Source organism: Oncorhynchus nerka, linkage group LG3, assembly GCF_034236695.1.
Source record: "Oncorhynchus nerka isolate Pitt River linkage group LG3, Oner_Uvic_2.0, whole genome shotgun sequence".
Classification (NCBI taxonomy): Eukaryota; Metazoa; Chordata; class Actinopteri; order Salmoniformes; family Salmonidae; genus Oncorhynchus; species Oncorhynchus nerka.
In genome coordinates, this window is record NC_088398.1 from 37,729,540 (window position 1) to 37,752,746 (window position 23,207).

Here is a 23,207-nt window from a genome sequence, read left to right on the forward strand (position 1 = left end):
GCTGTGTATCACGCTATGATAATAATATTTAGGTATTTTGGCATGCTGTGGGACAGGCAACTCAGTGAAGGAGTCCACATTATTTCAAAGCAGAGCAATATTATTATTCTCTGCTGGACGAATCGATTTATCAAGCCTTTTTTTAAATGCTAGTGACCAATTACATTGCAAGTGCATCTATTCTAAACCAGCACGGTTCAGCTGTAACTAAAGCCGAATCCCGCTCATTACAAGGCCAAGCCTTAAACAGAGACTGACCATTCCCGTCAGTTTAACGTCTAGTTTTTATGTACATTTGGTTGAGCTGTCAACTAACCTAAATTTCACGTGAAATCAAGAAACCATTTCAACATGTCATTGGATTTAGGTAAAACATTGGTTGAAAAAAATACTAAATGTCCTTACGTTTATGTTTCTGCAATTCCAATCCGTTTTCCAGACTGATTCAACGTCTTTACATATATTTTGGGGGTTAAAATAACGTGAAACAAGGTTGATCCAACCAGTTTTTGCCCAGTAGGTTGTGTGGGTCGGAAAGAAACCACAAGCCTTTCTCTATGTCTATCTCGCTCTCTCTATCTCGCTCTCTCTCTCCTCCAATCAGCGTTGTATAATTACCGAGACCCACTCCCCTCTTTCGCATGTAACACCACGTGATCATACCCAGACTTGTAACCTGCTGCTGGTGGTGCGCGCAACGCGGATTCCAGATATAGAGAGAGGAGGCGAGCGCAACTGACGGACTCACTGAGCGTCTGAACACAACTAGCCGACCACTCATTTAAGCCCGTGGCATTTATGGATATTACTAGGACGTCGCCGTTTCGAAACCGTGGGATATAAACATTCTTTGTTTCTATTTCTTCCTTCCACCCACCCCTTTTTTAAATTTGTTATTTTCTATCCTCATGGGTGAACATCGTCCCTCTTCCTGCCCGTCCTCTTACGCTGATTTACCTGGCTAACCCCCCCCAACACTATCCTACACCCTCCATCACCCCACTCCCCCAACCCCCTTCATATTGTAGCTGCACCACCTTGGATCGGGCGGAACCCGTTGATTCATCACTTCATGGGGCTCGCTTTCTTGCACGGAAAATGTCCCTTTCTTTGTCACTGAGCGCCCCTCTGAAACAGCCAACGTCTGGACCGGAGTTGTTGGTGCGTATCTACCACTTCTGCCCAGCTCGCTTGTGTAGTCGGGGAACGCCGCTGAACTGAGATGGGTCTGTCGGTGGCGGCGGAGCCCCGACGCCCGAACCAGGGGAGCCGGACAGTGGGAGATTGGGTCTGGATCACCGTTGTTTCGTTTCTCGCCACTTTACCTGTAGAGCAACTTTGCGCTTTCCCGTCTTCCCTGAGCGACTGTCAGACGCCTACCGGCTGGAACTGCTCTGGTGAGAACACCGATAAGTCGGGGGCATTTATTTGGGCTACATTATTATTATATATTTTCTGTCTGTTCCAGGTGTGCACCTTAGTGCGCAGCGCGACTGTAACGGTCGTAATGGTAATAACCTAGTCCGCATGCTTATGGGAATTTGGGCTGGAAAGCTAATAAATGATCGAGGACACTATCTGCAAATAGCATCGTTTGTGTTTTAGAGAAAACATTCTTCCAAATTGCCGAGAAGTGAGGTGGTCATCAGCCCTTGAGATCTCGGGAATTTCAGGTTATCCTAAGGTCCCCCTATATTACAATAGTCTATGGTTTTCTCATCGAAAACCTACACATACATTCATTTACAAACAAATTATGCTAATCAACATTTTCTAAAATGGTACACTGATGCAAATGTACATGACATGAAATATTTACCTTTCTTGCATTGTTGTTTTGCTTAATTCATTAATTTGCCTAAATTGGCTATTATTATGAACATGTTATTATTATTATTATTATAGGTCTATTGTTATTATTAGTCGCTGTCAATGTTTCATTTCTATTATTTCTCAGCATCGGTTCATTACTTGAGGAATTCAAGTGCCACATTCTAGTTGATATTTAAGACTCCCGAGTCTACAGTGGTCTGAAATCCTCCTAGACATTTATATAAATGTCTACACGTTTTATTGATTCATGTTATGCTAATAACTCATTAATCTTGTGAGCAATTGGAAATGTGACACCAACAATATTATTTTACCCATCACACACACAACTATGCATTTTTCTGCTATAGGCTGCTACAAACCATTTATATTGCCTATTTTACTAGAATATAATATATTATTGTTAGATATTCTCAGTGTATATACATACACTGAGTGTATAAAACATTATGAAAAACTGTTCTTTCCATGACATAGACTGACCAGGTGAGTCCAGGTGAAAGCTATGAATCCTTATTGATGTCACTTGTTAAATCCACTTCAATCAGTGTAGGTGGAGGGGGAAGACAGTTTTAACAAAGATTTTTAAGCCTTGAGACAATTGAGACATGGATTATATATGTCAAATTAAACTTTATTTGCCACATGCGCCGAATACAAGTGTAGACTTTTCCGTGAAATGCTGACTTTACACGCCGTTAACCAACAGTGCAATTCAAGAAGAAGAAAATATTTAGCAAGTAGGCTAAAATAAAATGTAACACAATAAGAATTATAATAATGAGGCTATGTACGGGGGCACCGGTACCGAGTCAGGGGTACAGGCTAGTTGAGGTAATCTGTATATGTAGGTGGGGGCGAAGTGACTATGCAAAGGTAAAAAAACAGCGAGTAGCAGCAGTGTACAAGGGGGGGGGGGATAGGGGTAGAAGCTGTTGAGGATTCCTTTGGTCCTAGACTTGGCCCTCCGGTACCGCTTGTCATGTGGTAGCAGAGAAAACAGTCTATAACTTGGGTGACTGAAGTCTCTGACAATTTGTGGGCTTTCCTCTGACACTGCCTAATAAATGGCAGGAATTTGGCCCCAGTGATGTACTGGGCCATTCGCACTACCCTCTGTAGCGCCTTACGGTCAGATGCTGAGTAGGTGCCAGGCGCACAGGTTTGTGTCAAGAACTGCAATGCTGCTGAGATTTTCACGCTCAACAGTTTCCCATGTGTATGAAGAATGTTCCACCACCCAATAGACATCTGTGAAACTAAATATTATGAAGGTGTTATTAATGTTTTGTACACTCAGTGTATTATATGTACAGTACCGGTCAAAAGTTTTAGAACACCTACTCATTAAAGGGTTTTTCTTTATTTTTACTATTTTCTACACTGTAGAATAATAGTGAAGACCTTAAAACTATAAAATAACACATATGGAATCATGTAGTAACCAAAAAGTGTTTAAACAAGTCAAAATATATTTTGTATTTGACATTCTTCAAAGTAGCCACCCTTTGCCTTGATGACAGCTTTGTACACTCTTGGCATTCTCTCAAACATCAACTGGAATGCTTTTCCAACGGTCTTGAAGGAGTCCCCACACAAGCTGAGCACTTGTTGGCTGCTTTTGCTTCACTCTGTGGTCCAACTCATCCAAAGCCATTTCAATTGGGTTGAGGTCGGGTGATTGTGGAGGCCAGGTCATCTGATGCAGCACTCCATCGCTCTACTTCATGGTCAAATAGCTCTTACACAGCCTGGAGGTGTGTTGGGTCATTGTCCTGTTAAAAAAAAATGATAGTCCCACTAAGCTCAAACCAGATGGGTTGGTGTATCGCTGCAGAATGCTGTGGTATCCCTGCAGGTTAAGTATGCCTTGAATTTTAAATAAATCACTGACAGTTGGAACAAAACATTTCAAATTTGATCTCATCAGGCAAAAGGACAGATTTCCACCGGTCTAATGTCCATTGCTCAAGTTTCTTGGCCCAAGCAAGTCTCTTCTTCTTATTGGTGTCCTTTAGTAGTGGTTTCTTTGCAACAATTCAACCATGATGGCCTGATTCACTTAGTCTCCTCTGAACAGTTGATATTGATGTGTCTGTTACTTGAACTCTATAAAGCATTTCTTTGGGCTGGTCACTTAACTTATCCTCTGCAGCAGAGGTAACTCTGGGTCTTCCTTTCCTTTGGCGGTCCTTATGAGAGCCAGTTTCATCATAGCGCTTGATGGATTTTGCGACTGCACTTGAAGAAACTGTCAAAGTTCTTGAAATGTTCCGTATTGACTAACTTTCATGTCTTAAAGTAATGATAGACTGTCGTTTCTCTCTGCTTATTTGAGCAGTTTTTGCCATAATATGGAGTTGGTATTTTACCAAATAGGGCTATCTTCTGTATACCACCCCTACCTACCACACCTACCTTGTCACAACACAACTGATTGTCTCAAACGCATTAAGGAAATAAATTCCACAATTTCACTTTTAACAAGGCACGCTTGTTAATTGAAATGCATTCCAGGTGACTACCACATGAAGCTGGTTGGGAGAATGCCAAAAGTGTTAAAAGCTGTCATCAAGGCAAAGGTTTGCTACTTGGAAGAATCTCAAATCTAAAATATATTTAGATTTCTTGAACACTTTCTTGTTTTCTACATGTTTCCATGTGTTATTTAATAGTTTTGATGTCCTCACTATTATTCTACAATGTAGAAAATAGTAAAAATTAAGAGAAATCTTGGAATAAGTAGGTGTGTCCAAACTTGACACTACCGTTCAAAAGTTTGGGGTCACTTAGACATTTCCTTGTTTTTGAAAGTAAAGCACATTTTTTGTCCATTAAAATAACATTCATTTGATCAGAAATACAGTGTAGACATTGTTAATGTTGTAAATGACTACTGTAGCTGGAAACTGCAGATTTTTTATGAAATATCTACATAGGCGTGCAGAGGCCCATTATCAGCAACCATCACTCCTATGTTCCAATGTCATGTTGTGTTAGCTAATCCAAGTTGATCATTTTAAATTGCTAATTGATCATTAGAAAACCCTTTTGCAATTATGTTAACACAGCTGAAAACTGTTGTTCTGATGAAAGAAGTAATAAAACTGGCCTTCTTTGGACTAGTTGAGTATCTGGAGCATCAGTATGCGAGAAATTGCCAAGAAACTGAAGATCTCGTACAACGTTGTGTACTACTCCCTTCACAGAACATCGCAAACTAGCTCTGACCAGAATATAAAGAGGAGTGGGAGGCCCCGGTGCACAACTGAGCAAGAGGACAAGTACTTTAGAGTGTCTAGTTTGAGAAACAGACACCTCACAAGTCCTCAACTGGCAGCTTCATTAAATAGTACCCACAGAACACCAGTCTAAACTTCAACAGTGAAGAGGCGACTCTGGGATGCTGGCCTTCTAGGCAGAGTTGCAAAGAAAGAGCCATATCTCAGACTGGCAAAAAAAGAAAATATTAACATGGGCAAAGTAACACAGACACTGGACAGAGGAACTCTGCCTAGAAGGCCAGCATCCCGGAGTCGCCTCTTCACTGTTGACGTTGAGACGGGTGTTTTGCGGGTAGTATTTAATGAAGCTGCCAGTTGAGGACATGTCAGGTATCTATCGCAAGTTTACATACACCTTAGCTAAACACATTTAATCTCAGTTTTTCACAATTCCTAACATTTAATCCTCAAAAAAAATCCCTGTTTTAGGTCAGGTAGGATCACCACTTTATTTTAAGAATGTGAAATGTCAAAATAATAGAGAGAATTATTTATTTAATCTTTTATTTCTTTAATCACATTCCCAGTGGGTCAGAAGTAAACAAACACTGAATTAGTATACAGTAGCATTGCCTTTAAATTGTTTAACTTGGGTCAAATGTTTCGGGTACTCTTCCACAAGCTTCCCACAATAAGTTGGGTGAACTTTGGCCCATTCCTCCTCACAGAGCTGGTGTAACTGAGTCAGGTTTGTAGACCTCCTTGCTCACACATGCCATTTTGCCACAACTTTGGAAGTATGCTTGGGGTAATTGTCAATTTGGAAGACCCATTTGTAAATGTAACAGTATAACTTTAGACCGTCCCCTCGCCCATACCTGGGCGCGAACCAGGGACCCTCTGCACACATCAACAACAGTCACCCACGAAGCATCGTTACCCATCGCTCCACAGAAGCCGCAGAGCAAGGGGAACTACTACTTCAAGGTCTCAGAGCAAGTGACGTCACCGATTGAAACGCTATTTAGCGCGAACACCGCTAACTAGCTAGCCATTTCACATCCGTTACATAAACAAGCTTTAACTTCCTGATTGATGTCTTGAGATGTTGCTTCAATATATCCTCATAATGTTTCCTACCTCATGATGCCATTTATTTTGTGAAGTGCACCAGTCCCTCCTGCAGCAAAGCACTCCAACAACATGATGCTGCCACCCCAGTGCTTCACTGTTGGGATGGTGTTCCCTTTTCCCTCCAAACATAACCATCGTCATTATGGCCAAACAGTTCTATTTTTGTTTCATCAGACCAAAGGACATTTCTCCAAAAACGTCAATCTTTGTCCACATGTGCAGTTGCAAATCGTCGTCTGGCTTTTTTTTAATGGCAGTTTAAGAGCAGTGGCTTCTTCCTTGCTGAGCAGCCTTTCAGGTTATGTCGATATAGGACTTGTTTTACCTTGGATATCGATTATATTGTACCTGTTTCCTCCAGCATCTTCACAAGGTCCTTTGCTGTTGTTCTGGGATTGATTTGCACTTTTCGCACCAAAGTACGTTCGTCTCTAGGAGATAGAACACGTCTCCTTCCAGAGCTGTGTTACGGCTACGTGGTCCCATGGTGTATATACTTGCTTACTATTGTTTGTACAGATGAACGTGGTACATTCCTGCGTTTGGAAATTGCTCCCGAGGATGAACCAGACTTGTGGAATTCTACACATTTTTTTCTGAGGTCTTGGCTGATTTCTTTTGATTTTCCCATGGTGTCAAGCAAATACACACAGAGTTTGAAGGTAGGACTTGAAATACATCCACTGGTACACATCAAATTATGTCAATTAGCCTATCAGAAGCTTCTAAAGCCATGACATAATTTTCTGGAATTTTCCAAGCTGTTTATAGGCACAGTCAGCTTAGTGTATATAAACTTCTGACCCACTGGAATTGTGATACAGGGTGAAATAATCTGTCTTTAAACAATTGTTGTAAAAATGACTTGTGTCATGTACAAAGTAGATGTCCTAACCGACCTGCTAAAACTGTAGTTTGTTAATTAACAAGAAATGTGTGGAGTGGTTGAAAAACTAGTTTTAATGACTCCCACCTAAGAGTATGTAAACTTCCGACTTCAACTGTATGTATAGCATTTTCTTTTTATCTCCCACGTGCTGTAAACTTGTTTTCCCTTTTCGGTGCCAAACCGATAAAACCATGGGCGGGAGGCTGTAAAGCATGCCTGTGTGCCTTATTCCCTTTGTAAATCATCTGACTGTGCCGACGTAGATTTGTTCTGTCGCATTTCCATGTTTGAAACCTAAAATAGCCTCAACCCCTTTCGCCACATTTGAGAGCAATAAGTAAGTGCAAGCATTAGCCTATATCCACGTATTTTGCACTGTGCAATTATCACTGTTATTTAGCCTGTATCCTACATAAAATGCTAAATGATTGTGATGAGAATGAATTATTTCCTTTAATCCATACACTAGGACCTATATTCCCTTTAACTAATTTCCTTCATGAGCAGTAATATGAATGTAGGCCTACTTGAGATAAACACTCCAAATCCCCATTCCTTTTACCCATCAGGTTGCCTATTACCACACATCAAATTTTAATGGATAAGCAAATAAGCACAAGAGTTGTGTTTTTAGCAAGAATGTTCTAAACTACACATTTGAGTGTAAATGCATGCAGAGCATCAACTGTAAACTGAGAGATCTGAATGCTTAAAGCCAACACTCAATATGTGGCCAATGTTGCCAGAGTTACAGGTTGGGATGGTAATCTTGGGAGCATATGACTAAAGATGCTATCCTGCATTTTATGTCCCATTTCCTCAGCCAGTGAAGAATGATGGATTGAATCCCAAATGGCATCCAATTCCCTATGTAGTGCACTACTTTTGTACACTATATAGGGAAGAGGGTGCCATTTGGGACGAATCCCTGGTTTCTAAACTATTACTGGGCCGCTGTAGGTAATTTGGTCAAAGCTCTGTCGTTCATCAACCCCGGTTTGCATCCCTCAGTTCTCTGTAATGGACTTGAGACTTATTTTAGTCTGGATAGGGTTGCCTTTTTTACATCCTGAATGTCTATCTTATTAATGGCTTCCTAGAACTACTTTCACTAGTACTCAACTGTTTTGTTTTGTAGGCTGTAAACTTTGTAACTGTGATGTGATTTATCAATGGAGTCTCTCTCTCGGCTTAGCCAAATTGTCGAATTCAGTGATTGTGTTGGTGAAGATGAATGCGTTGTTGATGATGAAGATTAGGTGTCTCCGCACTCAAACCCACATGATCCTCTTAGGTGGCTGTGTCTGAGCTTTCACCCCTCCCAACCCTACCCCTCCCACACCCATACAATTAGTAAATGAAAATGTAACAAGTGACAAGTACATTATGAACATGAACGGTAATCCTCAATGATGCAAAACACCGAACCCCTAAGTAGTAGCTTGACTTAATGGAAGATGTTTTCCTCGTCATGGTATATTTAAACTGATGATTTAATGAATACATGTTTTCAACACCAAGTCTGTGGCTGATTGGCATTACAGTTAAAATATTTTTATTGCAAAGCTAGAAATGCATTGTATTTTTCATTATAGCCTTCTACAATGAACAAAGAATTGTGTGTCCCTGGTGTGATTAATTCATTGACTGTGCTTGGATAATGTACATGATCAGAGAATGAGAGAGAGAATAATTTGGCGACGATGATGACATCGTATTATTTTGATATTGTATTACTGGTCGTATCTGGAAGGCCTGCATGGTGCTTAGATAGGCAGAAGAGATGGAAAGATTAAAGAACTTTTGTTTTGTTCATAGTTAGATCCCAAATTATATTGCATCTGAACTGTTACCCTAAAGACCTAAGACACTGTGGAATTAAAAGTGATAAACAAAACTAACTCTCTGTGAATATGGAGTCATTGGTTTAACAAGTGGTAAAGTTTACAGATATTTACACAAGCTGGTGAGACTGTGGTTATAGTCAGTGTTTATATTGCATTTTATTAGCAAACACTGTTGTAAAAAATATTGAATGTGAGAATCAGTTGCCCATGCTCAGAGGATAGAGGTGGAAATCATTCTCCTCACAAGTGGCTTGCTATAGATATTCAAGCAGATTTAAGTCAAAACTGTAACTTGGCCACTCAGGAACATTCACTGTCTTCTTGGTAAGCAACTCCAGTGTAGACGTGGCCTTGCAATTTAGCTTATTGTCGTGCTGAAAGGTGAATTCATCTCTAAGTGTCTGGTGGAAAGCAGCCCGAACCAGGATTTCCTCTAGAATTTTTCCTGTGCATAGCTCTGTTCTGTTTATATTGTGTCCTGAAAAACTCCACATCCTTAACAATTACAAGCATACCCATAACATGAGCAGCCACCACTATGCTTGAAAATATGGAGAGTTGTACTCGGTAATGTGTTATTGGGTTTGCCCCAAACAACACTTTATTCAGGACAATAAGCTTTGCCACATTTTTTGCAATATTACGTTAGTGCCTTGCATACAGGATGTAGGATATTTTGGAAGAGGATGTTTTACAGTGGCTTGTGAAAGTATTCACCCCCCTTGGTTGGCATTTTTCCAATTTTGTTTTGCTTTACATTTTGCTTTACAACCTGGAAGTAAAATAGATTTTTGGGGGGTTTGTATCATTTGATTTACACAACATGCCAACCACTTTGAAGATGCAAAATATTTTTCTATTGTGAAACACACATAAAAAAAACTGAACACTTCAGCATGCATAACTATTCACCCCCCAAAAGTCAATATTCTGTAGAGCCACCTTTTGCAGCAATGACAGCTGCAAGTCTCTTCAGGTATGTCTCTATAAGCCTGGCACATCTAGCCACTGGGACTTTTGCCCATTCTTCAAGGCAAAACTGCTCCAGTTCCTTCAAGTTGGATGGGTTCCGCTGGTGTACAGCAATATTAAAGTCATACCACAGATTATCAATTGGATTGAGGTCTGGGCTTTGACTAGGCCATTCCAAGACATTTAAATGTTTCCCCTTAAACTACTCCAGTGTTGCTTTAAGAGTCTGCTTAGGGTCATTGTCCTGCTGGAAGGTGAACCTTCTTTCTAGTCTCAAATCTCTGGAAGACTGAAACAGGATTCCCTCAATAATTCCCCTGTATGTAGCGCCATTGATCATTCCTTAAATTCTGACCAGTTTCCCAGTCCCTGCCGATGAAAAACATCCCCTCAGCATGATGTTGCCACCACCATGCTTCTCTGTGGGGATGATGTTCTCTTGGTGATGCGAGGTGTTGGGTTTGCTCCAGACATAGCGTTTTCCTTGATGGCCAAAAAGTAGTCTCAGGGGAGTACCAGGGGAGTCTCCCACATGCCTTTTGGCAAACACCAAATGTGTTTGCTTATTATTTTCTTTAGGCGATGCCTTTTTTCTGCCCGCTCTTCCGTAAAGCCCAGCTCTGTGGAGTGTACGGCTTAAAGTGGTCCTATGGACAGATACTCCAATCTCCGCTGTGGAGCTTTGGTTATCTTTGGTCTTTTGGTTGCCTCTGATTAATGCCCTCCTTGCCTGGTCTGTGAATTTTGGTGGGCGGCCCACTCTTGGCAGGTTTGTTTTGGTGCCATATTCTTTCCATTTTTTACAACGGATTTGATGGTGCCCCGTGCGATGTTCAAAGTTTCTGATATTTTTCTATAACCCAACCCTGATCTGTACTTCTCAACAATTCTGTCTCTGACCTGTTTGGAGAGCTCATTGGTCTTCATGGTGCCACTTGCTTGGTGGTGCTCTTTGCGTAGTGGTGTTGCAAACTCTGGGGCCTTTCAGAGCAGGTGTATCAGAGTCCATGCAACATATTATGCAACTTTTTAAGCAGATTTTGACTTCTTAACTTATTTAGGCTTGCCATAACAAAGGGGTGGTTGTCATTGTTTAATTAATTTGTAACATTAAAAAACTATTCTACTTTGACATTATGTATTATTGTGTGTAGGGCTGTCACGGCCATCGAAAGAAGTGGACCAAGGTGCAGCGTGGTGAATGTACATTTTCTTTGTTATTGTAAATGTCGCCAACAAAACAAGAAACGAAGAAACTCCTGTGAAGCTTACAGGGCTATAATGCCACTAACAAAAGTCACGTACCCACACTGAAGGAGGGAAAAAGGGTTACCTAAGTATGATTCCCAATCAGAGACAACGATAGACAGCTGTCCCTGATTAAGAACCATACCCGGCCAAAACATAGAATTAAAGAATCACAGAAAACAGAACATAGAATGCCCACCCAAATCACACCCTGACCAAACCAAAATAGAGACATAAAAAGGCTCTCCCAGGTCAGGGCGTGACAAGGGCAGTGATACACAAATATCAATTTAATACATTTTAAATGTAGGTTGTAATTAGAGGTTGGCCGATTAATCGGAATGGCCGATAAATTAAGGCCGATTTCAAATTTTCAAAACAATCGGTAAATGGTATTTTTGGACAATGATCATGGCCGATTACATTGCACTCCTCGAGGAGACTGCGTGGCAGGCTGAATACCTGTTATGTGAGTGCAGCAAGGAGCCAAGGTAAGGTGCTACCTAGCATTTAACGTATCTTATGAAAAACAATCAATCTTAACATAATAACTAGTTAACTACACATGGTTAATGATAGAACTAGTTTATCTAGCTCGTCCTGCGTTACATATAATCGATGCGGTGCCTGATAATTTGTCATTGAATCATAGCCTACTTTGCCAAATGGTTATTTAACAAGTGCATTCGCGAAAAAGCACTGTCGTTACACCCATATGTACCTAACCATCAACGCCTTTCTTAAAATCAATACACATGTATATATTTTTAAACCTGCATATTTAGTTAATATTGCCTGCTAACATGAATTTCTTTTAACTTGGGAAATTGTGTCACTTCTCTTGCATTCTGTGCAACAGTGTCAGGCTATATGCAGCAGTTTGGGTCGCCTGGCTCGTTGCGAACTGTGTGAAGACCAACTTCGCCAAACGGGGGATGACTTATCAAAAGCGCATTTGCAAAAAAAGCACAATCGTTGCATGAATGTACCTAACCATAAACATCAATGCCTTTCTTAAAATCAACACACAGAAGTATATATTTTTTAACCGTCATATTTAGTTAAAATAAATCCAGGTTAGCAGGCAATATTAAACTAGGGAAATTGTGTCACTTCTCTTGCGTTCATTGCAGGCAGATTCAGGGTATAAGGCTCATATTTCTATGTTCTAATTAGGTCTATGATTTTATATAGCAGTCTGACTGAGCGGTGGTAGGCAGCAGCAGGCTCGTAAGCATTCATTCAAACAACACTTTCATGGGTTTGCCAGCAGCTCTTCGCTGTGCTTCAAGCATAGAGCTGTTTATGACCTCAAGCCTATCAACTCCCGAGATTTTGGCTGGTGTAACCGATGTGAAATGGCTAGCTAGTTAGCGGGATGCGCACTGATAGCGTTTCAATCGGTGACGTCACTCGCTCTGAGACCTTGATGTAGTTGTTCCCCTTGCTCTGCAAGAGCTGCATATAGAGCGATGGGTAACGATGCTTCGAGGGTGGCTGTTGTCGATGTGTTCCTGGTTCGAGCCCAGGTAGGGGCGAGGAGAGGAATGGAAGCTATACGGTAAACAGGCAATACTAATGTGCTTATAAGAACATACAATAGTCAATGAAATACAACATGGTATAGAGAGAAATAGTCCTATAACAACTACAACCTAAAACTTCTTACCTGGGAATATTGAAGACTTGTTAAAAGAAACCACCAGCTTTCATGTGTTCTCATGTTCTGAGCAAGGAACTTAAACGTTAGCTTTATTACATGGCACATATTGCACTTTTACTTCCTTCTCCAATATTTTGTTTTTGCATCATTTAAACCAAATTGAACTTGTTTCATTATTTATTTGAGACTAAATTGATTTTATTGATGTATTATATCAAGTTGAAATAAAAGTGTTCGTTCAGTATTGTTGTAATTGTCATTATTACAAAAAATAGAAATCGGCCGATTTGATCGGTATCGGCTTTTTTTGGTCCTCCAATAATCGGTATCGGCGTTGAAAAATCATAATCGATCGACCTCTAGCTGTAATGTACCAAAATGTGGAAAAAGTCTAGGGCTGTGAATTCTTTCGGGAAGGCACTGTACGGTATGTGACGAGTCAGCCCCAATAACATCTAATCGAAACAAGGTACTACATTGCTAGGCCTTATGCCGACTGCCTGCCTCCCACAACCTTTCAAACAGGGCTTTTTTAGATGTATTACCAACCATGGATTTAACTACTGGCCGTGACCTGATTTCCCCTTTTGTTTACACAAGAGATTAGAAAGAGTGCTCTTGAACACATAAATCCCCTGATCTTTGCAATGCTTATTCCCACTAACAAGCAATAGTTATAGTCCTTTTACATTTTTACCAACACATGGCTTGAAAACAAGGAAAGTGCTATAGAACGATCTGGCTCAATCTGACAGATGCATTGGACTGTGTAGAAATTGCTTTGGGTTGCATAAGTGCTTCGCTTGCCATCTTAATCGTTGGCATATAAACATCACCTCCTTTTGCATATTTGATGTTTGCCAGCTTGTTTTGGTTAATTATTAATTCACTGTTATATCCTCCTGTAACAGTGGGTGGGGCATGGGAAGTACAAATAGTCTTGGCCTCTGGCATATTTTGCAGTTGAGGGCATATTTGGCCTGGAGCAATGAGGCTTATGAGTAGGTACCACTTGGCTTACAAGTCCTGTGCATGAAGTGATCTACCACATCCTCAAACCTGGTCTGATATAATTTCATTTTATTCTGTACGTAAATCCGAGATAATCCATTTAGTATAATATGTTCTGTTTAGTATGGTTACATAAAACAGATTAAGGCAATCAGAATGGAGGGTGGTTAGTTGGGGTGGATGGGTATGCATATAATGCGAACGTCTATTAACCCAAGGGTTGTGAGTTTGAATCTCATCACAGACAACTTTAGCACTTTAGCTAATTAGAACATTTTCAACTACATAGCATGTTAGCTAACCCTTCCCCTAACCGTAACCCTAACTTTAACCCTTTTAGCTAACACTAACATTAACCATTTTTGCTAACCCGTCCCCTAACCTTAACCCTTTAACCTAACTACCGTAATTTCTGGACTATTAAGCGCACCTGAATATAAACCGCACCCACTGAATTATTAAAAAATATATATATTTTGTACATAAATAAGCCACAGGTGCCTACCGGTACATTGAAACAAATGAACTTTACACAGCCTTTAAACGAAACACGGCTTGTAACAAAAATAAATAGGCTTTAACGAAACACGGCATTATGTGACGGTGCTCAGTTTTTTTGAAAGCGGGAAAAATCCACAAATTAGCAGCGTCATTGTAAAAACCGGGAGGTTCAAAGCCTGGGAATAAAGTAGCGGTTTATAGTCCGGAAATTACGGTACTAAACAACCCTAACCTTTAACCCCTAAACCCTAGTCTAGCTAACGTTAGCCACCTTCAGTGATTCTTCCTTTAGAAGTTACGGGCTTATGCCGCTACCATTTGTGGTAGTTGGTGGCATTCTGACATTGCACCACACTATCACAAAGGGAAGTTAGAACGCTGATCTATTGGTAGTCTAAATTGTTGCAATTAATAGAGGCGTTTTCAGTCTGAGAGTCTCTCCTCTGGTACAAGAGTCCTGCATCAGGCAACAACAACAAAAACTGTTGGTGGTCCTGGAGTTAAGAGAGAACTTAGGTAAATACAATGTGGGAATTTCACTTGACATGTGGGGCTTTGGTTTATCTCCCTCTAAAAACAGAAGTATAATAACAAACTGGTTTTATTTACAAATTAGTAAGAATGTCTCACCCCATGTTCAAGAATGGCCTTTCCCCTTTATTCAGATTACAATTTCTGACCTTCGGTTATTTGAAAGAAAATAATCTCCAAAATATTGTTATTTTTTAAACAAGCCATAGAAAGTTGGTTTCAATTTCAGTAAAAAATGTGTCTGTAGGCCCTGCATTATAAAGACCTAAATTGGTTAAAGAAAATTGTGACGAATGAAAATATATACCACCGTCTCTTGCGCATGTGTCACGTTCTGACCTTTATTTCCTTTGTTTTGTATTTATTTTAGTATGGTCAGGGCGTGAGTTGGGTGGGCAGTCTGTTTGTTTTTCTATGTTTTGGGGTATTTCTATGTTTCGGCCTAGAATGGTTCTCAATCAGAGGCAGGTGTCATTAGTTGTCTCTGATTGAGAATCATACTTAGGTAGCCTGGGTTTCACTGTGTGTTTGTGGGTGATTGTTCCTGTCTTTGTGTTTGCACCAGATGGGACTGTTTTAGGTTTTCTCACATTTGTTGCTTTTGTTAGTTATCTCATGTGTAGTTTCTTTATAAATTAAAGAACATGAATAACCACCATGCTGCATTTTGGTCCGCTTCTCCTTCACCACAGGAAAACCCTTACAGCATGTTATTTTCCTTTAATAATGCATCCTTATTTATAAAGTTATTATTATTACTATTATTATTATTAACCCTGCATTATAATTATATAAAAGCCCCTTAGATATTAATTTAGAATCCTCCTATCCTCTAAATGTAATTATTGGCGGAGAGTCACGTCATTGGCGGAGAATCAGGCGGCATTAGCGGAGTTAAAGAGGGCAAGGAATGAGATGGATGCCAGGCAAACATGCAGATGTTTATTTCAACTACGTTTTAGTTGCAACAAGTTAGATCGGGTTTAAATCAGGAGACCTACATGAAGAGATTAAATTATTATTATTATTAGATATACTGTAGGCGACATGAGTCTCACTACAATTGAGTAATGTGCTGTTAAAAGGGTTGTAGGCTGTTTTTTTACCTTTATTTTACTACATAATAGTCTACATACTCTGCTGGCATCTTGACCCAGTTTATGCCCACATTTGCAATGCAAATCAAAACAAATTGCTATGAGAATATACAGTGGTTATAGTGGGTGCAACCGGTCAGCACCTTAGGAGTAAATGTCAGTTGGCCTTTCATATCTGAGCATTCAAAGGTCAAGACAGCAAGTGTGTGTGCATGTGAGAGAGAGAGAGAGTTAATGAGTTCCAAGAGGCGATCTGTATTCCAACGATTAGTTTAGTAGCCCGGCTACTGTAGGTGTGAAAATCCCCCCTACTTGCAATGTATTTGATGCTTAAGTACTCTGAAGTTTTACACAGTATCTGTTCATCAACATCTTTCCGCTTTCGTTAATAAAATAACGACAAAAAAATACTTTCAAAATGCATATGTTTATTTCATCTACTGTACAGTACATCTCAGCTACTCTTTAGTTGCACTTCCCCCCAGCTCCACTACCATGGGTAAAACCTTGCTGAGATGATCAATGCATTTGTTACATTATAGTATCATCAGTTTCTTGCTTTTAGGCTTGGCAGAGTTACGGATACATTTTTCACAATAAACTATGCTAATGAAGGCAACAAATTGTTGCTTACTGGAACACCCAAAGTCATCCAATTGTTATCCTAGGATTTGAAGCATTAGCCTACCCGCGTGTGCTCAACTATTTCAGCACCGTTTTGCGCTGCTCTGAGACAATCATGGGGACTAGTCTTGATAAATCAATGAGATTTTTATTTTCACTGAATCTCCGTTTGGATATTGGTTAGCTTACAATTAGGGTGAGGAAATGTTATGATTATTTTGCTCTTAGTAGCCTATCCCCGACTGGTCACATTGTACAGTGCCATATTTTCCTGACAGAAACCATGAGAGTTTCGTTTTCCGTTTTTTCTAGGAATAGAAAAAACATAATATTAATCAAATGAATTTAGCTATATTTCTTAAAATCAATCCCACATGCTCTAACAAAAAAGGTTTTAAATGATCTAGTAGAGCCAATATTAACAACTGTCAAATGCTTCTCAAGAGGGCCTCTGGTGTTCACACTAGCACTAACTAGCATTCATGGCAACAATGGCTGACACTTAAATAATGTGCCATAGAATTCTGCACCAGCCCGCAAGGTGTGCTGCAGTATGACACAACTTTTAAAGGAAAAACCACTCTAGCCACCTAGCTAGAATACATAACATATCATACATTTTTTTAAATTCGTAACATATTGTACATTTAGAAAATGTGTAATATGTTGTACATTTTTCAAATTCTGAATATATAATACAAATTGTACTTATTAACGAAATGGGTGATGGACATCACCAAGTTAATGCATAACATACCGTACTAAATGCAGCATCTCAGATTTACATACGAAATGCTCTGGGTTGCCCCCTTCTACCAACCTGCTCACCAATTCCTGTAATGACTATTGCTCCATTTCCAATCAATGCCAATATGTTCAAAGACACACAAACTGAGCTTCCCATAGAACCGTTATGTGTCAGGAAAATAAACCAAACGACATCCGTAAAATAATGTGCTCTGGGAAACATTGTGCAGCAACAATACACCAACACCTTTGTGGATATGCCATTTCAAAGTCCTAATTGTATCCCTTTCACACAGATAAAAATCCCACTATTTTACTTTGTAAGCTTTTTTTATACCAGATTTTGTTGGTGTCTGAAAGGGGTAGGGGGTAAAAAAAAAACACAATTGCATTTTATCAATGACAATTTGAATGTGCAGAGATACCACGACGAGATCCTGAGGCCCATTGTCGTGCCATTCATCCCCCGCTATCACCTAATGTTTCAGCTTAATTATACACAGCCCCATGTCTCAAGGTTCTGCTGGAAATGTCCCAGTTCTTCCATGCCTTGCAAACTCACCAGGCAATGTCACCCATTGAGCATGTTTCGGATTCTCTGGATCGACTTGTAAATCAGCGTGTTCCAGTTCCAGCCAATATCCAGCAACTTCGCACAGCCATTGAAGAGGAGATGGACAACATTCTACAGGCAACAGCCTGATCAACTCTATGCAAAGGAGATGTGTCGCACTGCATGAGGCAAATGGTGGTCACACCAGATTATGACTGTTTTTTAAGGTATCTGTGACCAACAGATGCATATATTTATTCCCAGTCATGTGAAATCCATAGATTAGGGTCTAATGAATTGATTTCAATTGACTGATATGAACTGCAACTCAGTAAAATCTTTGAAATTGTTGCATGTTGCATTTATATTTTTGTTCAGTGTAGCTAAAAAGTAACCCATACCTACCTGGCAGTATGATATGATTATTTGCTTCAATCCAATGGCCATATGTTTTGCAAACTCCATCTCATGTGCTAACCAAACAGTGCTAGGTGCCTGCCCCAGTTGAATTAAAGGGTAACCTGGGTTGGGAGGTTACTTTCTAAATGGACAAATCAATGTTACAGTTTACATAGCTGGCCATATATGGGATGTTACATTTTACTTTATGGGTTGGTTATGTAGACTTCTTCTAACCCTTCACTTTCTACTACATAATGTCAATATATAATTTGATCGTATTACCATAAAACCCGAAGTCTATCAGAATTCCAGTCATTCCAATAAATGTTATTCCCCTTGATCTGCAAGAATAGGACATGGAAATATGGAAGTACAGATGAGCCAAATTGTTTTACCTGAGCATAACCTCAAAACTAAGGACTTATTAGCCAGCCCTGCTGAATTTTCTATAGGCCTATTGTTTACCTTTTTATTGGTGACACTTTGATATATTGATAATATGCATCTGTTTAAAGGGCAAATCCAAAGATGAAACCATATCAAAACACCCTGTCTCTGTTTTGGTAAACACTGAGTGATGGGCCTGGAGAAATGTAACCACTCAGATGAATAATTCCAAGATGGCGTAGCAGTAAGTCGTCCCGTCGTATCGTGTCTCTGTATATATCGTCTCTTTTTTCGTTTTACATTTTTTTTCTGCGCATATCTTTAAAAACATTTTGCTAAACCTAAGCTTCCAAATACCCTCCCGCAACCCGCCTCACCCAATGTAGCTACTTTTTCCTAAAGTATTTATATTTACTTCGGAACCGGAATCCCTCAACTGAAGCTAGCCAGCTAACCACCAGCTATGCTAGTGGTCTTCAGCTAACCGGTCATCAGCTAACCTTTAGCTCGGAAAGCTCTCGCCAGTTCGAACAACGCGACGCTAACCAGAGCATGACGGACCTATTTATTTTTCTATCCCCGGATTCCCACCGCAAACGGAACATTTTTTTTTCCTTCTTTTTTTCAGCTGGATCTTCACAACTAGCTATCGAGCTAAACCGCAACCCTGGTTGATTACTCCTGGCTAGCGTTCCCACCCACGTAGCTTGAAGCCGTAGCATACTCCTGGGCTACTCCTGGGCTACAACACCCGGACCCACGACCGGTCTATCGATGTCACCGCACGAAGAGGAATAAACAGACTCACCCCATCGCGACATCCCCCAAAGGCTAACTCTCTAGCCCTCGCTATCTCCTTGCCTGCTAATCCGGCCTGCTAACTGTTGGCTTGTTTAGCCCAGGTCCGCTAACTACTACCTTGTTTAACCCGGCCTGCTAACTCTTAGCTTGTTAGCACAGGCCTGCTAACCGTCTGCATCGCCGCGTCCCAAACACTCAGTGGCCCATATGTACTCTCTATCTCTTCCCGATTTTCTTAAAAATTTGTTTATACCTTCCGGAAACCTGCCTCACCCAATGTGATACGGAATCGCTATTATTTTAAATTATTAGAACAGACTCAAGAACCTCCAGAAGCTAACCAGCTAACTAGCTACAAGCTATTTAGTCATTGTTAGTTTTTTAACCTGGATAACACTCGCCAGTCCAGCACCCCACCATACCCCTGTCTGCGCATTATGCCCTGAATATATTCTACCATGCCCAGAAACCTGCTCCTCTTATTCTCTGTCCCCAACACTCTAGGCGACCAGTTTTGATACCCTTTAGCCGCACCCTCATACTACTCCTTCTCTGTTCCGCGGGTGATGTGGAGGTAATCCCAGGCCCTGCATGTCCCCAGGCACCCTCATTTGTTGACTTCTGTGATCGAAAAAGCCTTGGTTTCATGCATGTCAACATCAGAAGCCTCCTCCCTAAGTTTGTTTTACTCACTGCTTTAGCACACTCTGCTAACCCTGATGTCCTTGCCGTGTCTGAATCCTGGCTCAGGAAGGCCACCAAAAATTCTGAGATTTCCATACCCAACTATAACATCTTCCGTCAAGATAGAACTGCCAAAGGGGGAGGAGTTGCAATCTACTGCAGAGATAGCCTGCAAAGTTCTGTCATACTTTCCAGGTCTATGCCCAAACAGTTCGAACTTCTAATTCTGAAAATTACTCTCTCCAGAAATAAGTCTCTCACTGTTGCCGCCTGCTACCGACCCCCCTCAGCTCCCAGCCGTGCCCTGGACACCATTTGTCAATTGATTGCCCCCCATCTAGCTTCAGAGTTTGTTCTGTTAGGTGACCTAAACTGGGATATGCTTAACACCCCGGCAGTCCTACAATCTAAGCTAGATGCCCTCAATCTCACACAAATCATCAAGGAACCCACCAGGTACAACCCTAACTCTGTAAGCAAGGGCACCCTCATAGACGTCATCCTGACCAACTGGCCCTCCAAATACACCTCCGCTGTCTTCAACCAGGATCTCAGCGATCACTGCCTCATTGCCTGTATCCGCTACGGTGCCGCAGTCAAACGACCACCCCTCATCACTGTCAAACGCTCCCTAAAACACTTCTGTGAGCAGGCCTTTCTAATCGACCTGGCCCGGGTATCCTGGAAGGACATTGACCTCATCCCGTCAGTTGAGGATGCCTGGTCATTCTTTAAGAGTAACTTCCTCACCATTTTAGATAAGCATGCTCCGTTCAAAAATGCAGAACTAAGAACAGATACAGCCCCTGGTTCACTCCAGACCTGACTGCCCTCGACCAGCACAAAAACATCCTGTGGCGGACTGCAATAGCATCGAATAGTCCCCGCGATATGCAACTGTTCAGGGAAGTCAGGAACCAATACACGCAGTCAGTCAGGAAAGCTAAGGCCAGCTTCTTCAGGCAGAAGTTTGCATCCTGTAGCTCCAACTCCAAAAAGTTCTGGGACACTGTGAAGTCCATGGAGAACAAGAGCACCTCCTCCCAGCTGCCCACTGCACTGAGGCTAGGGAACACGGTCACCACCGATAAATCCATGATTATCGAAAACTTCAACAAGCATTTCTCAATGACTGGCCATGCCTTCCGCCTGGCTACTCCTACCTCGGCCAACAGCTCTGCCCCCCCCCCCCCCGCAGCTCCTCGCCCAAGCCTCTCCAGGTTCTCCTTTACCCAAATCCAGATAGCAGATGTTCTGAAAGAGCTGCAAAACCTGGACCCGTATAAATCAGCTGGGCTTGACAATCTGGACCCTCTATTTCTGAAACTATCCGCCGCCATTGTCGCAACCCCTATTACCAGCCTGTTCAACCTCTCTTTCATATCGTCTGAGATCCCCAAGGATTGAAAGCTGCCGCAGTCATCCCCTCTTCAAAGGGGGAGACACCCTGGACCCAAACTGTTACAGACCTATATCCATTCTGCCCTGCCTATCTAAGGTCTTCGAAAGCCAAGTCAACAAACAGGTCACTGACCATCTCGAATCCCACCGTACCTTCTCCGCTATGCAATCTGGTTTCCGAGCCGGTCACGGGTGCACCTCAGCCACACTCAAGGTACTAAACGATATCATAACCGCCATCGATAAAAGACAGTACTGTGCAGCCGTCTTCATCGACCTTGCCAAGGCTTTCGACTCTGTCAATCACCAAATTCTTATCAGCAGACTCAGTAGCCTCGGTTTTTCGGATGACTGCCTTGCCTGGTTCACCAATTACTTTGCAGACAGAGTTCAGTGTGTCAAATCGGAGGGCATGCTGTCCGGTCCTCTGGCAGTCTCTATGGGGGTGCCACAGGGTTCAATTCTCGGGCCGACTCTTTTCTCTGTATATATCAATGATGTTGCTCTTGCTGCGGGCGATTCCCTGATCCACCTCTACGCAGACGACACCATTCTATATACATTCGGCCCATCATTGGACACTGTGCTATCTAACCTCCAAACGAGCTTCAATGCCATACAACACTCCTTCCGTGGCCTCCAACTGCTCTTAAACACTAGTAAAACCAAATGCATGCTTTTCAACCGATCGCTGCCTGCACCCGCATGCCCGACTAGCATCACCACCCTGGATGGCTCCGACCTTGAATATGTGGACACCTATAAGTACCTAGGTGTCTGGCTAGACTGCAAACTCTCCTTCCAGACTCATATCAAACATCTCCAATCGAAAATCAAATCAAGAGTCGGCTTTCTATTCCGCAACAAAGCCTCCTTCACTCACGCTGCCAAGCTTACCCTAGTAAAACTGACTATCCTACCGATCCTCGACTTCGGCGATGTCATTTACAAAATTGCTTCCAACACTCTACTCAGCAAACTGGATGCAGTTTATCACAGTGCCATCCGTTTTGTCACTAAAGCACCTTATACTACCCACCACTGTGACTTGTATGCTCTAGTCGGCTGGCCCTCGCTACATATTCGTCGCCAGACCCACTGGCTCCAGGTCACCTACAAGGCCATGCTAGGTAAAGCTCCGCCTTATCTCAGCTCACTGGTCACGATGGCAACACCCATCCGTAGCACGCGCTCCAGCAGGTGTATCTCATTGAGCATCCCCAAAGCCAACACCTCATTCGGCCGCCTTTCGTTCCAGTACTCTGCTGCCTGTGACTGGAACGAATTGCAAAAATCGCTGAAGTTGGAGACTTTTATCTCCCTCACCAACTTCAAACATCAGCTATCTGAGCAGCTAACCGATCGCTGCAGCTGTACATAGTCTATTGGGAAATAGCCCACCCATTTTCACCTACCTCTATCCCCACAGTTTTTATTTATTTACTTTTCTGCTCTTTTGCACACCAATATCTCTACCTGTACATGATCATCTGATCATCTATCACTCCAGTGTTCATCTGCAATATTGTAATTATCCGCCTACCTCCTCATGCCTTTTGCACACATTGTATATAGACCCCTTTTTTTCTACTGTGTTATTGACTTGTTAATTGTTTACTCCATGTGTAACCCTGTGTTGTCTGTTCACACTGCTATGC

At 41.5% G+C, this 23,207-nt stretch overlaps 1 protein-coding gene across 1 annotated transcript in view; it reads left to right on the forward strand.

The window, feature by feature from the left end:
- The first annotated feature begins 693 nt into the window (after positions 1 to 693).
- Positions 694 to 23,207, forward strand: part of LOC115107571 (tomoregulin-2) — a 169,224-nt gene continuing 146,710 nt past the window's right edge. Inside the window, exon 1 of the mRNA XM_029630997.2 lies at positions 694 to 1,397. Within this exon, the coding sequence (XP_029486857.1) occupies positions 1,223 to 1,397 (175 nt within the window). The 5' untranslated portion in view covers positions 694 to 1,222. The remainder of the gene's footprint in view (positions 1,398 to 23,207) is intronic.